Consider the following 15,417-nt stretch of genomic DNA (forward strand, 5'->3'; position numbering starts at 1 on the left):
CTTGTGTAGGTTAAAGTGGGAGACAAAGAGGTAAACGTGATGGATGGCTTCCAGCTCTATATAACCACCAAACTGCCTAATCCAGCATACTCCCCAGAAGTCAGTGCCAAGACATCCATCATTGATTTCACCGTAAACATGAAGGGCCTGGAGAATCAGCTACTTGGTCGTGTCATCCTCAGAGAGAAATATGTCAGTGTCCATTTTTCAATGTTGTACAAAACATGTTTTTCTTACTTGGATATTTGTTATTAGTGGTAAATAATTGTACAGTAAAGGATGAACACAGTAGTAGGAACTTCAGGCAATGATCCAGCAGAAGTTTTTTTAGGGTCATCACAGGGAAGTTGTGTAAGGCTAGCTGAATCAATGTTTTCGCTTATATTGCATTGTTACTACAATTTTGAGCACGTAATATTGATCATGTTTTGGTCCCTCTCTCTTTTAGTTGCACTAATAAGCTGTGAATATTAAAAATCTTTTAACAGGAACTAGAGGCAGAAAGATTGAAACTAATTGAGGATGTAACTGCCAATAAGAGGAAGATGAAGGAGTTGGAAGACAACTTGCTGTACAAACTCAGCAGCACAAAAGGTACAAAAGTTAATTGTGGAGGTTAATGCTAGTTTTTTTTAAAGCCAAAGTGGTAATGTAATTATTATTTCTAAAAAATATACAAGTGTCTTGGTTTTTGTGATTAAAGGTTCCTTGGTTGATGATGACTCAATGATCGGCATCCTGAGTGTTACTAAGCAAACTGCAGCTGAAGTTAGTCTAAAGCTCAGTGTTGCAGCAGATGCAGAGTTGAAGATCAATATAGCTCAAGCAGAATATCGTCCTGTTGCCTCCCGAGGCAGCACGCTTTACTTCCTCATCACAGAGATGAGCATGGTCAATGTCATGTACCAGACCTCCCTCGGACAGTTCCTCAAAATCTTTGACCTGTCACTGGCAAGGTATGCTTTCACCAAAACGGTTTTAAGAAATATGTCTAAACAATCTTGGCACTTATTTTGAGCCCCATAGGCCTTCAAATTCACACTGTGGCAAATTAACTCAGCATTTAACCTAACTATGTCCTACTCTAACAACCTCGATAAAAATATGTAAATTTAAAAAAGGTGGTAAGTGGCAAAGCAATAGGTGCTGTAAGGCACTTAGAGATGTACTGATGTAGAAAATACATGCCACTTTCACCTTTGTCATTTAGTCATATAGAAACAACTTGTTTCACATTGTCTGTCTCTCCTGTTTACTATTGTTACTCTAATGAGTATGCTTTTGCAGGGCTGAGAAGTCGTCTAAAACTCAAAAGCGAATTGCAAACATCATTGAATGTCTGACCTACGAGGTGTTCAGATACACAGTGAGAGGCCTTTATGAAAACCACAAGTTCATCTTCACACTCTTGCTGGCTCTCAAGATTGACTTGCAGAATAACAAAATAGACCATGAGAAATTTCAAATACTTATTAAAGGTAAGATAATTATCACTGCCTGGAAAATTGAATGCACGTTTTTGTCAAGGCATTTTATAACGCGATAACTTCTTTGAATATACAAATAGGTGGTGCTGCTCTTAACCTGAAGACCTGCCCCACAAAACCATTCAGTTGGGTCCTGGATCTGGTATGGCTAAATTTGGTGGAACTCAGCAAATTGTCACAGTTCGCTAACATCATAGCCCAGGTGAGCTTAAGTTCCATTGATCATACATCTGAATCCCCTATAAAAGCGTCTTCACAAGCTGCAATTTATATATTTTGTAGGTATCGCAAAATGGCAAACCCTGGAAAGCATGGCTTAATCTCGATGCCCCAGAGGAAGGCGTCATCCCAGATGGATACAACTCCCTTGATGTCTTCCTTAAACTTTTGCTTATAAGGTTGGACCTGCTGCTATTCATATTGTCTAATAGACAGTATGATGTTAAATACAATATTCTTACAGGCTAATTCTCTCATAGGTGTTGTTGCCCTGACCGTACCTTGTCCCAGGCCAAAAAGTATGTAGGAGATTCTTTGGGCGAGAGATTTGCTGAGCCGGTCATCTTGAACCTTCACAGCACATGGGAGGAGAGTGATCCTCGCACCCCTCTAATTTGCTTCCTTTCTATGGGTTCAGATCCCACTGACCAAATTGAAGCACTTGCTAAGAAACTTCAACTTGGTGAGCTTTACTGCCCTATAAAACTTACAAGCTTCTCATCTTAACTCTTAAGAATGATTCTGCATGTCATGAATTGGGCTGCATGTAGTGATCTCTCTACTTTGGGTTGTGTCTTATAGAATGCAGAGCTATATCCATGGGCCAAGGGCAGGAGGTACACGCACGGAAGCTTCTTCATACATCAATGACGCAGGTATGTATATATGTATAAGTTAATGAACTATTACATTATATTAATATGTACTTTTAAAGTAATGGCTGACCGTTTCACCTGATCTGTGACCTCTGTATCTGGATACGTAAAGGGAGGCTGGGTCCTTCTGCAAAATTGCCACCTGGGCCTGGAGTTTATGGATGAGTTGCTAGACACCATCTCAACTGCAGAGACCATGCATGATACTGTCAGGGTGTGGATCACCACAGAACCACACGATCACTTCTCCATCACACTCCTACAGGTGACACTTTACAAAGCTATTTAAGGTGTTATGAAATTCTAACCTCATGTATTACTTTATTTCCTGAGATAACCTCTACAAATACTACGTGCACCATCCAGCACATGTACGTAGATGCACAGAACAAGTTGTTGTAACCCCTTTACCCTTTAGTCCTCTATCAAGTTTACCAACGATCCACCCCAGGGAGTGCGTGCTGGCTTGAAACGAACATTTGCAGGAATTTCACAAAACCAGTTGGAAGTCAGTAACCTGCCCATGTGGAAGCCTTTGCTGTACAGTGTGGCCTTTCTCCACACTGCTGTGCAGGTAATGTCCATTCCACATTCAGGAATTATACTGCGCAACCACTGAAGGAAGATGTAGCTCTTGGCACAGTTTAGACTAGGAACGAAGTCAAATCTTAAGGGAATCGTGACACAGTCCTATGTCATATGATAATTCTTCATTTTTCATTGATATTAGGAAAGAGAAATTAATGTTTCTATACATTGCTATTTTATTGTAAATCATGGTCTTATGATGTAAATATGTGACCATCACAATGTATACTGAATGAAATTAATGTTCAACAATTTGGTGTAGTTTAAAATTAAAATGTTTCTTTTGTTACTTAATGTGAATTATGTGTAATAAATGATGTGTTATGATTATACAGCATTATACATATTCATGAGTGCCTTTAACTATAATTATACAATGTTATAAGCAGATTGTAACTCATTTTAACCCCTTATTGCCTGAATTTATTTACAGTTATATAAACAATTAATTATTTGTGTTTTTGCTGTCATGCAGAAGCTAAATTAAGTGGAGATTGTTAATTTCAATATAGCACATACAATAGATATACATTTTGGTATGAGGCAAATTAGCGACATTAGACATAATTCGGCTGCATTAAGACCGGAAGCGGTTTGAAGCGAATTCACGACAATAGTCTACAAGGGGTTAAGTTATATGTTTATGATGCATTTTAGACATGGGAATCAAGTGTAACCATGTTTTTCTTTCCAAGATAATTGGGAAAAATGTTTTTCATCATCACATTTTTCTTTATTATTAATTGACAGTCATTCACTTTATATTATACATAATCACATGTTTTTTTGCTTTCTTTCTTAGGAACGACGTAAATTTGGACCATTGGGTTGGAACATACCGTATGAATTCAACTCTGCTGATTTCACTGCAAGTGTTGAGTTTGTTGAGAGACACTTGGATGATTGCGGCCCCAGGAAGGTGAGAATTAGGCAACAGCTGTCTGACTGTAAATGTTTTTTTATCAATCTTCCCTCACTTGTCATTTTGTGGCTTCCCACAGGATGTATCCTGGGTAACTGTGCGATACATGCTAGCTGAAGTGCAATATGGAGGAAGGGTTACAGATGACTTTGACAAACGCCTACTCAAGTGTTTCGCTCGTGTAATAATCCGCTTTTTGTGTTCATTCTCCTTGATCAACAATTTTTATTATTGATTTATTACAATACATGACAATCGGTGTTTTGCCTTGCAGGTGTGGTTCAGTAAAAAGATGTTTGACCCATCATTTTGCTTCTACACTGGCTACAAAATTCCAGTCTGTAAGACAATAGAGGAGTACATGGAATTTATTCAAAGCCTGCCAACTATGGATTCACCCCAGGCCCTGGGGCTGCATCCTAATGCTGATATCACGTAAGAAAACCTTATCCCAAAACTATTAATGACAAAGGTACTGTTCTTATTATATGTTAATATAAAGGGTAACGTTATTCCTGACATTGCCTTTATGGTTCTGTTCAATGTTAATCAGGTATCAGACAAACACATCTGCTGAAGTGCTAGTCACAGTCACGAATATCCAGCCCAAGGAAGGCGGAGGGGGAGCAGGAGCGAGTCGGGAGTCAATTGTTTACAACATGGCCGAGGACATGTTGGAAAAACTACCCCCTAATTATGTGCCACATGAGGTGAATTTGTTTGATCATTATGGTTTTAGTCACCACGTTTTGCACCAACTAAAATCTAAACTTTTCAATTTTTATGAGTTAAGGTCAGAGCCAGGCTGTTGAAGATGGGAGCTATGAACCCAATGAACATCTTCCTACGTCAGGAGGTGGATCGAATGCAAAGAATCATCAGTGTGGTTCGCATTAGTCTGACTGACCTGAAACTGGCCATTGATGGTACTATCATAATGAGCGAGGTCAGATCACTAATTCTTTTCATTCTTACTCTAAAAAACTGTGCTTCCCTTTTTGATTCTTAACATACTAACTTCAGTTCAATTCTAAAAATAAAAAAAATGATAAATGTTCACTGGATATATTCATATTGTATTAATGAAACATGCTATAATACTGAAACATGTTATTTTGAAGTAAAGTGCAAAAGTGTTTTTTATTCCCTAATAATTAAGGGTTTAAAGTGCTCTGACACCACTGATCTGTACTTGGCTCTTAGAACCTCCGTGATGCCCTGGACAATATTTTTGATGCCCGTGTGCCAAACCTGTGGAGGAAAATCTCCTGGGAGTCATCCACGCTGGGCTTTTGGTTCACAGAGCTTCTGGAGAGAAACAAACAGTTCCATAGCTGGGTGTTTGAAGGAAGACCCAAAACTTTTTGGATGACAGGCTTCTTCAACCCACAAGGTGTGTAACAGGTTTTTCTACAGAAAAGCATCTCACACCAATACATTTAAAAAACACTAAAATTCACAAAATCTAGAATTGTTATATTAATGTGTTTACAGTGTTAACCTGTGCTAAATGAAGACCTTCGGCATATGACACCGTAAACTGGGGTTGAACCGATATCAGATTTGTGCTAATGTCTTCCCTGGGGGATGTTTGCAGGGTTCCTAACAGCTATGAGGCAAGAAGTGACGAGGGCAAACAAAGGCTGGGCTCTGGACACAGTCACTCTGCACAACAAAGTGCTGAAGCAGGCACAGGAGGAGATCACAGCCTCACCTTCAGTGAGTCAAAAGCATGGAGATACTGGCATTACACAGACTAATAATAATAATAATAATAATAATCATAACAATAGATCTCAAATACAGCTTACACTTGCATTTATGATGCACTTAGAGGGACATTGCAATAAGTATGACAGTATTGTCTGCTCATTTTGATTGTATGACGAGTGAACAATTGATGCTTATTCTTTAATATATGCATTATTATGTCACTTACTGTGCCTCCGCTCAACAGGAGGGAGTTTATGTTTATGGTCTGTTCCTGGAGGGCGCAGGCTGGGACAAGAAGAACACCAATCTCATTGAGTCCTCACCCAAAGTGCTGTTCACACCCCTGCCTGTCATCCACATGTTTGCCATCAACTCCACTGCCCCCATGGATCCTAAGCTATATGTCTGCCCCATCTACAAGAAACCAAGGCGAACAGACCTGAATTACATAACAGCAGTGGTGTTGCCTACCATGCAGTCACAGCTACCAGATCACTGGATCTTGCGTGGGGTTGCCCTGCTCTGCGACGTCAAATAAAAGACAGCTGCATGTCTTTATTAATGTGTAATATTGCTTAAAGAGAAAATAAATGTATTTTAAAAGTCAAATGCCTGTCAAGAAGTATATATCACATAGATACTAGTTTTAAAGTACTTTTAAACAAAAACAAATGCTAAATCATTCAGATTGGATGTTCTGCTAGTTGACAAATCACTACAGTGGTATAAAATAATGAGGTTTTCTTTTGTCCTTTTATTCGTATAATTCAAAGTACCAGCATTGTATTTGCCAGGTAGTATTAGTGACCTCTCAAATGTTGCGATTAAATTACATGTTTATTGAATTACTGATCACAACCACCCTGCTGAAAGTGTGAATGATGTTGCTAAATCTAGTCATTCTGATGACACTGTACAGGTAAAGATACTACAGTAATCAAACACATGATTTATACATGCATCAGCCAATCGCAACCAACTGATGTCCATGCCTGTTCTGTATGCACAGGACCTGATGCAGCTGCGTGGCTCCAAACTAAATGGACGGATCACATTTACTGAGGACAGTGTTGTCAAGTTGACCAACATGTTTCTGTCGCCATCCCATTCTGTTAGTCCCACTGGGTGTTCTGGAAGTAAGTTAGCTACTCCTAGTTTATATTGCTGCTTTTTGTGAAATGAATGGGACGTTGAGGCTGACAATTCTTTTGTATACAGGACAATAGTTGAGATAAAGCCTGAAAAACACCTTAGAAGATGAAGCCAACCACCAGACCACTGCACACTCACACCAGCACAGGAATGCAGGTAACTCCTGTTGGAGAGAAAGTACTAGTGACTAATTATCTAGAAACTTTGCTGGACCAAATTTGGATTCAGCATGTTTGACAGTACAGGTATAATCAGGCTGTTTTTAGTCATTTCCAATAACAATTGTGCTTTTAACCAATTGAGGAACATGAGACAGGTGTTCTAATGTACACAAACCAATCCGGAAAATGTAAACGTAAAAGTATGACATTCATAAATTGTAGTCAAGTTGACAAAATAATGCATAACAAATGCTCACAATCTCACCATTAGAAATGTTACGAAAAATAATTACACATAACAGCATGAGGTCTGCACTTTTGAAATAACTTTTCTTTTAAAGATAAGATAGCAAAGAGGAAGAAACTCAAGCCAGTTAATTGATTGAGACAACCCTTGTGTTGTCTCAATCAATTAATTAAATTCAGCACTCACTAATGTGGTTTATAAAGGTTAGGTTTAGGGTTAATTAGCCAGTCATTAGTCAGTTAAGGTTATGTTGAGTAACAGGGAGTAAATTAAATTAATGCAAAACTTAACCATTAACATGCGTGCTCGTGAATGCTATGCACATGTGTGTTAGGCGATGGAGAGTGACTTTGTGAGTGACATGTTTTTAAGTGACAGTGTTCACTTTTTTTCCAAAACTTCTTCACAAAGGGAACACTGGAGCAAAGACGAGCAACTGGCGCCATGCATCAAACCCCCCCACCCTTTAAGTGATCCACAATTATGTCAGAGGGGGAAAAGGGTGTCCCTTTGAAAAGTGTTCTTAATCAAACCCAATTAATTCCGCTCCTTTCCCTTATTATTTCCACCGTGGACCACGTCCTGCTAGTCAGCCTGTTAACTAGAGCCTGGGCCCCAGCGAAGGTCACGCTTGGCCAAGCAAAATAACATAATAATGTGTGTAATTAATTAGTAGTTCTGAGTGCCTCTTGAGCAGGTTCTGGGTGTTGTTACATTAATTATTTCTGACAAAGGTGTGGTAAAAAAGGGTTATTACTAAATATAGCATATTCTAACACTTTTCATCTACATCCTTTTTCATTGTTTTATTATTTCACACCGCTAAAGGGAATATCAATTGTATGACTATTTAGCAATTCTCTACCTGCAAAACTAAAGGGTAGCATTAAAAGCCGGGGCAATGAGAGAACATGCAAAAATATAAAAAGAATTCTTCAAAAGATGCTATTTGTAATTTCCCAACAGTTTCATTTATTATTTAATCTGCCCCTCTGGTAGCTCAAATGGTTCTCTGGTGTAATGTTATCAAATCCAATAAACATAACCCTGCACACAGAGTTTTTCATTTTCACCTCTTGCCCTTAGAGAATCATTGCACACCATTGTTCCTTGGTAATTTACTGAACTTTGAACACCTCTCATAAATTCAGTATCAAAAAAGTTCATACCCCAACCTTCAAATCAATTTTACTATAGATACAAGCTGTGAAGCATCTGAAGGAAGCATCTTAATGACATTGCCGTCACACAAATGATGGGTATTGAGTTTAGGTTGTCTGCCTACTAATACATTGTTGCAAAGTGCCAAGATGCAAAATAGAACAGCTAAACCACAAAGGCTACTGCAGGGCAATTAGAACTTGAGCCCTTGTGGCCTCTGCAGCCTAGCAGGCGGGGCCTCCTGACACCCCTGGATGGGCCTGATGGAGTGGAGCTTCATCTGCCTAACGGCTTGGCAAAGCTCCACAGGCCTGGACGAACACAACAGGCCTCCATCAGGCCAACTCTCTCTGTCACAGCTTACATGGCCTATTGTACATAAGCGCTCATTAACGGCACTAAGTCATGTTGGTAGCTCACTAATGCATGTGCTGAAAAATAGAAAACAAGATCCACAATCAAAGTGCTTCTACAGTGGTGCTACCGTAACTTTATTCTGTTTTTGCACATGGACAAAAAAAATCACATTCTGAAAACTTTATGAAAAAGATATTTAAAATAATATGCATCCTCACACATTTATACATGTATGTAGTTCTAGAAAATTTCTGTTTTATTTCTTTGGCTTTTTAGTCCACTGTTGTCAACAGGGATTGTAACATTACAAACAAAAAAAAACTATAAAACTGACAGTGTGGATGCTGTCATTTCTAAAGGCCATGATATACAGTTAATGTACTGAAGTGATGTAAATATTAACAGTCTTCCTTACACTTTATTATGCCACAAGGGACCTCCATTGACTGACAAATTTCCCTCAAAGCATTGCCACAGTACTCAGTAAAACCTTTAGGTAAGGAAGATAACACTAACATAATGACACATTATTTTTGAAGATAGTGGAAAGCATGAGTAAAATGCATTGCAAGTTCCTCTTCCCTTGATTCTATTAAAATAGATGTTTTTCTTCTGTGTTTCAAGAGCAAATGTTAATGGGAAAATATACTTTGCTAGCCTAGCACCCTTCTGCATAATTTAATGCACACACACCGAATAAACACATACAGTATAAACACACAAGAAATATTTTCATGAACTAGTGTCTCTGACAAATGTAATTTGCGTCTGGTTGTGGTCCAACAGTTACATCAAACTGTGATACTTCCAAGGGTTAGAGAGGCTGCCAGCACCCATTATCTTTCTAATTGTTAATCCACCTGTCTTTAATGAATATTTAGTCAACAATGCAATAAGGAGCCTATTTTACCAATGAGATGACGATTAAGACAAAGATTAAGATAAAACAACAACATTGATGTGTTGTGCCCTATATGTAAATTACAAAAAATATAAATGTTTAAGCTTGTGGGGAGGGGCAAAGTTAAGCAGGTCTTGAAAAGGATTTTTCTGGGGCATCTGAGGCCATTCTGTCTATGGCTGAGAATCCGGGGTTAATCGCTTTAAAAGCAGTAATTAGGTGTTAAGAGGTATGCTTGTCTGTTTAAATTAGCCTCCGAGCCAGATTATGCTCTGTGACTTCCGATAACCTCCACCATCAGGGCTCAATGCTCTCCAAAAGGCCAGTTTAATGGCTTAAATAAGAAACATATCACGTTTGAACCGAAGAAAACTTAAATTTAAGTGTGAGAACTGGCTTTATTAAAAAATAAAGTGCCCACTTACATAGGACCTGAAAATATACTAGAAAATTCTGGACAGTAACTACACTGTTCAGAAAAAAACAATAGATTGAAAATACAAAGAGAAAACCCAACAAAAGAGACAAAAGGAGAAAAACCTCTTTGAACAAACCAAATTCATACTAACATTGTCTAGTTCTGACAATCTAGATACCAGCAAATGACCAAAGCACAGCACAGTGTTCATTTAACCTCATACAGATATTGTCAATTCAGGGGATCAGGAGAGTCATACACCCGGGTACGTGTAGACAGAGTTGGGGTCAGTAATACATTTCTTTAGAAAAGATCTTTCTTTCCAATAAAAAAGAACACCCCTAAATTAAGACCGCCAACGTTGCTACTTCTGACCACATGGCTCTTCTAAGCCTCTCATATATTTCAGTCGTCCAGCACTGTCTCACATTTATCTGAAATTTACTAAATTTACTCATGTTGACACCAAAGTGTTAAAACATTCATGTTGAGGATTTTCTCTAAACAAGAGTCTATTCCAAAACCTTTTGAGCTGAACCAAAATGAATGCCCCTCAGAGATTCGATCATTCTTCTTTAGGGCTTAAAACATTTTAAAGTGATTTTATTATTTTTAAATCACAAGAAGTTTATTTTCATGTGTCAGTCAAAAAATGTCCGACTTCTATCGTGTCATGTGTCCTCGTCATGGGTACATGAAACAAACAGTGGAAAAGCAGTTTGTAAACATTCATGGGAGCAGCTCAGAAATCCCTCCTGAGTGGCTCATCAGATCACATATGCTGCCAGGTTTTATCCATTGACTGAATGTGCTCTTTGGCCTTCATCCTGAGTGCTGCGATGCTCGAACTCCTGTCGTCCTCCATCGGGTATTTATCGTTGAAGCTGGGTGGGCACTGGTAGGGAGGAGGGCCCATTGGCTGCATACCTTGGACCATGCCAGTTGGGCTGTTGAGAAAGCCGTGGCTTGAATAGGCAGGCTGCAGACCCTGCGGTGAACCCATGAACCCTGGAATGGTATGCATGGGGGTGGCACTCGAGATGGGCGAGGTCAGCCAGGGATCGAGGGGCATAGTGTTGGCCACTGGCCCCACGTTAGGAGGCATTGGAGGACGGTTGAAGGATAACATGGGGGAATCATGGAGCTTCATGGTGCTAGTGTCCATTTTCTCTTGACGTCTCCACTTGGCCCTTCGGTTCTGGAACCACACCTGGACAAAGATACATTTATTAAGAATTGGTGCAGCGAGGCATAGGGACACAATAGCAAAAATAATTTATTTTATTATATAATATATTTCTGCTCAGTACTGCACATCCAATGTAACCAATACCACTACCATGGCTTCGTACCAACACCTTACTATTAGAATATCATATGGCCCTTACCTGAACACGAACTTCAGGCAAGTTAACCTTCATTGCCAACTCCTCGCGGCTATAGACGTCCGGATAGTGGGACTTCTCGAAGGCTCGCTCCAGCTCGTGAAGTTGATAGGTGGTGAAGGTGGTACGGTTCCTTCTGTGTTTTTTTTTAGTGTGCTCTTCCTCTGTAATGGCCTCTGGAGACTCCTCATCACCGTCCACTTCCTTTTGCAGGTTACTCATTTCTTCATCACACTTGTCACCGGAGAATAGGTCGGATTCTAAGATGAAGATGAAATGGTGATATATAGTATGATGTTAAAGATGCAAGAAAGAATCTCCATTGACACATCCATTTTATTCACATTGTATTTCCATTGCAGTTTTTTTTGGTGTTTTCACCATTGACAAACATAATACCCACAGATTTAGAACATTTAAAAAAACAAACATTAAATAAGAAAATACAGAAAATAAAAAGGGAAAAGGTTTATGTTTCAAAGTTTTTAGTCTACGTATTAGGCATTAGGAATTTCAACTAGATCAGCTGTCCTTTCCGTAGTCTTCATCACTGTTTTGGGTCCTGGATAATGTCCATGTCACCCACTTTCTTCCATCTATACTTCTTGCAGTCTCCAACAATGCGTCAGTTTTTCTATAATCTAGATTTCTTCTTCTGTCTCTATTTATTGTTCCCGCTCTGCCCGATTTCTTTGTGATATCTTTTTTTTTTAGCTATCCAGCTGTCCTAAAATTTGGCGGGGCAATAATGATAGAGTAGGACTCAACCTCCAGTTCTGACAAATTAAGACATTAAGGAAGTGCCTTAAACTTGCATTTTTTCTAATGGCCAACAGGGAGCGACTCCTCTGGTGGCAAAAAGAAGTCTGATCCTACTTCTCACTTCTTGATTTATTTTCTCAGTAAACATTGTTGACATGAGTTTATTGTCTCAATCGGTAGTTTTAAGTCTTCTTCAATACAGCAAGATGTTCATTTAGTAAATTACGGTTCCATTTAGAGTAAAATAGACAATGAAGCAGGGTATGCTTTATACAAATCGAGGCAAGGTAATACATATGTGTGTTTGCCTTTTCAACCGTCACTCCCTGAATTTATTATCACTATATCAACCTGTTTCGACCAGTTATTTAGTTACCAGCATCAGCAATGTCTGACTATCTGAACTTTGTTGCATGAACATGGATAACATTCCACAGCTTTTTCCAAAATTGTGTGTTTTATTTCATTCATCCCGGAGACTGTCCCTATATCTGTTTATTTTATATTAATTAATTAAGTAATGCATTATACTTTTGTCTAGTTTTAAGACAAAGATATGTCCCAGAAGAAAACACCTCTACTTTTCAAAATAGATGTGACATTTTAACCTGCAGCCTGATCAAAAAGTGAAATCTTTACTCTTCTCCTCATGATAAAACAGATTAATGACTTATGCCCTTTATACGGTTGAGGGCTAGCAAACACCAGGGGTTCAGCAAGTCCATATGACATCACGGATTTCACTGAATTCTTCCCTTGCAGTAATCATAGTAACAGATGCTACCAGTTAAACCTATGAGTCCCTGCCTCCTCTAATCTAACAAGGGACTTAAGTTGGCTTCTGCTCAAATTGAGTAAACGGACCAAATCGTTTAAGGCAAAATAGGTAACAGATCAATGGCTTGAAAATGATGCCAGGCAGCAAAATCTTTGCTTTGCAGCTAGTTGTTCAAAGTGTACACCATGAATAGAGAAAGAGCAATATGATGGATTTTAATACCCATTTAAAGGTACTGCCCTTGTGCTTTTTGCTGAATGGAACAAACAAAATGTCTCCACATCATCACCATCCATTGTATCATAAATGGAAGTAGTATAATAAACTCTAGATTTGACATGAAACTCTTTAGGCAAATGAGTCCCTCTGTGGCTTTGGCATATATTATAATAACATCTGTACAAGTTACAGGTATTAAGAACACTCATAGAGGTGTGTAGTTTATGATATAAATAATATCTAGGGAGCAAATTATCATTTGAATCACCACAAGTGTGGTGGAAAACAAACAAGCTTAATATCTAAATTGATTTAAATTTAACTCTAAATATTTAATCAAAATTTGCCCCAAGAACCATATAAAAGTATTTCAAAATCTTGCTTTGGTGTGTGAAGCACCTAAATAGTACAATAATATACGTTTTCTCATAGGTTGTTGCTACGTCAATATACCATATACCAGACAATGTAAGACAGTCATTCTTTATTACACCCTACATATACAGAAAATATTGTGTCTCTGGGTTATTAAAAAATCTGCAGTTCTCAGGGGAATACAAGACGCATATGAATAGAATATAGCTTTACATTACATTACAGCAGTGACTTTGTTGAATTTTAAAATACTAAAATGGCTTCATCATGTCCATAGATTATATCAAAAAGTATAGCAATGTTGCTTTAGATAATTTTAGCATACAGCAAGTGAAGCGTCATGTCTTAACCTCGTTCTTCTAGCTAGAACCACCTGTATGTCCATACTTACAAAAGCATGCCATGCAGACCAGCATTGTTCAGCTTTCATATACATTTTTAGTTACCAAAGGTTACAAATATTCCAGACTGAATGGATCTCGCGATGAACATTGCAAGAGGAGCACAGATGAAACTATTTACATTCTTTGCTTTCCTTCATTTAGATGTGCCATTTAGCTAGCATGCACAATACCAGGGCCATGGCACATAAACACTCGAATGGAATGAAACCGTTATTCACATTAGTAACTACATGTGTGAAGTCAAAAGAAGAACTCAGTAACCTATTTTGGTATTTTGGTTTAAAATGATATACAAGACACCCTGTGTTCACCCCACGCTGGCAAGTGACATATTAGGTGCTGTACCACCAGATTTCAGAGCAGCTTCTTTCCTCAGAATGTGAAACTCCTAATCTATCCTCCACCGTATAATATAATGGTTATTTAAATTTTTTTGTCTTATATAGAAAATTGGGACTAGAAACCGCATTTCCTTGCGCAACAATGAACAATGACAATAACTTAAGCATTGTAACTGTTGTTATGTTCTATATACAGTAAATTTGCAGCAATAATAAAAAATCCAACTTGGTTTTAATTATTTAACCCAGATCAAGCTTCATATAGGTTAAATGAAATTTTAGAACAAGCAGATACAGAGTGATATTGTCAGATTTAAAGCAACATTAGGGCACAGTTAATTTGAAAATGAGGATCCAGAAGCGACAGGGTAACATTATCTAGGGCATTAAGAGACATTTGCTATTATTTCATCTTTCTGTGGCTGGCCTTTGTCTTTCTGTTGTTGTACTGCAAACGTGAGAGTCCCGATTGACATAAAATGACATCCATGACAAGTTACTTGTTCTATCTTCTTAGATGAGGCGAACAAATGTAGTACTATGCATTTTGTAACCAAAAGTTGTATTTACATACTTTACGTGACTGTCATTTCAAATAGTTTGAGTTATTTTGTGGTACGTGTTAATGTGTTATTTAAAATAACACATCTTGAGAGTAGTTAATAAAAGGTGACATTAAACTTTTTATGGAAGGTCAATGGTTAGATATATTTGGGGAAACTGTGTGGAAGTAAAGTGTTTTAAACCAGATATACGGCACATACTGACAAACTTACAGCTCTACTTCCGCTTGTTGCACCGCTAAAGACAAAATTCCTTGAAAATCTCAATTTTTATCCTGTATAAGAGAGTTTTTTGCGTAATAGTTTATTTTCTGAAAAGACTCACCATGGTAGGAAGAGTGTTGGGAGCTGTCACCCAATTCTGGAAGGTGCCCATAGGGATCTTGGGGGACCTGCTTCTTAGGGTGCTGTACGTTTTCTCCGTTGGCTTTTTGGCTGTCATCCTCGCCTTCCGAATGGAGTAAAGGGTCCTGGTCTTTAGTGAATCCAAGTATAACATCAATACTGTGGACCCTGCCTGCTCCACTTGACCCAGCACCTTTTGCAATATCATAGTTGTCCAGGCAACTATCGTCCACTATTCCCAGGGTATCCATTGACAAATGCAT

The 15,417-nt window shown here is 38.4% G+C and overlaps 2 protein-coding genes across 2 annotated transcripts in view; one reads left to right on the forward strand and one right to left on the reverse strand.

Annotated features, from left to right (window-relative positions):
• LOC129089384 (dynein axonemal heavy chain 8-like) overlaps window positions 1-6,123 on the forward strand; it is a 33,787-nt gene extending 27,664 nt beyond the window's left edge. Inside the window, 18 exon segments of the mRNA XM_054596802.1 lie at window positions 10-192; window positions 489-594; window positions 704-956; window positions 1,288-1,478; window positions 1,568-1,689; window positions 1,770-1,885; window positions 1,967-2,169; window positions 2,289-2,362; window positions 2,475-2,627; window positions 2,781-2,936; window positions 3,753-3,869; window positions 3,952-4,053; window positions 4,147-4,307; window positions 4,426-4,582; window positions 4,666-4,818; window positions 5,076-5,265; window positions 5,470-5,591; window positions 5,830-6,123. Coding sequence (XP_054452777.1) covers window positions 10-192; window positions 489-594; window positions 704-956; window positions 1,288-1,478; window positions 1,568-1,689; window positions 1,770-1,885; window positions 1,967-2,169; window positions 2,289-2,362; window positions 2,475-2,627; window positions 2,781-2,936; window positions 3,753-3,869; window positions 3,952-4,053; window positions 4,147-4,307; window positions 4,426-4,582; window positions 4,666-4,818; window positions 5,076-5,265; window positions 5,470-5,591; window positions 5,830-6,123 — 2,853 coding nt within the window.
• A 4,631-nt stretch (window positions 6,124-10,754) lies between these two features.
• Window positions 10,755-15,417, reverse strand: rx2 (retinal homeobox gene 2). Its single transcript, XM_054596621.1, has 3 exons — window positions 15,135-15,417; window positions 11,371-11,627; window positions 10,755-11,192 (listed from the first exon to the last, which is right to left on the reverse strand). The coding sequence occupies exons 1-3, from the start codon at window positions 15,415-15,417 to the stop codon at window positions 10,755-10,757; spliced, it is 978 nt and encodes a 325-aa protein (XP_054452596.1).

This window comes from Anoplopoma fimbria, chromosome 3, assembly GCF_027596085.1.
Source record: "Anoplopoma fimbria isolate UVic2021 breed Golden Eagle Sablefish chromosome 3, Afim_UVic_2022, whole genome shotgun sequence".
Lineage (NCBI taxonomy): Eukaryota > Metazoa > Chordata > Actinopteri > Perciformes > Anoplopomatidae > Anoplopoma > Anoplopoma fimbria.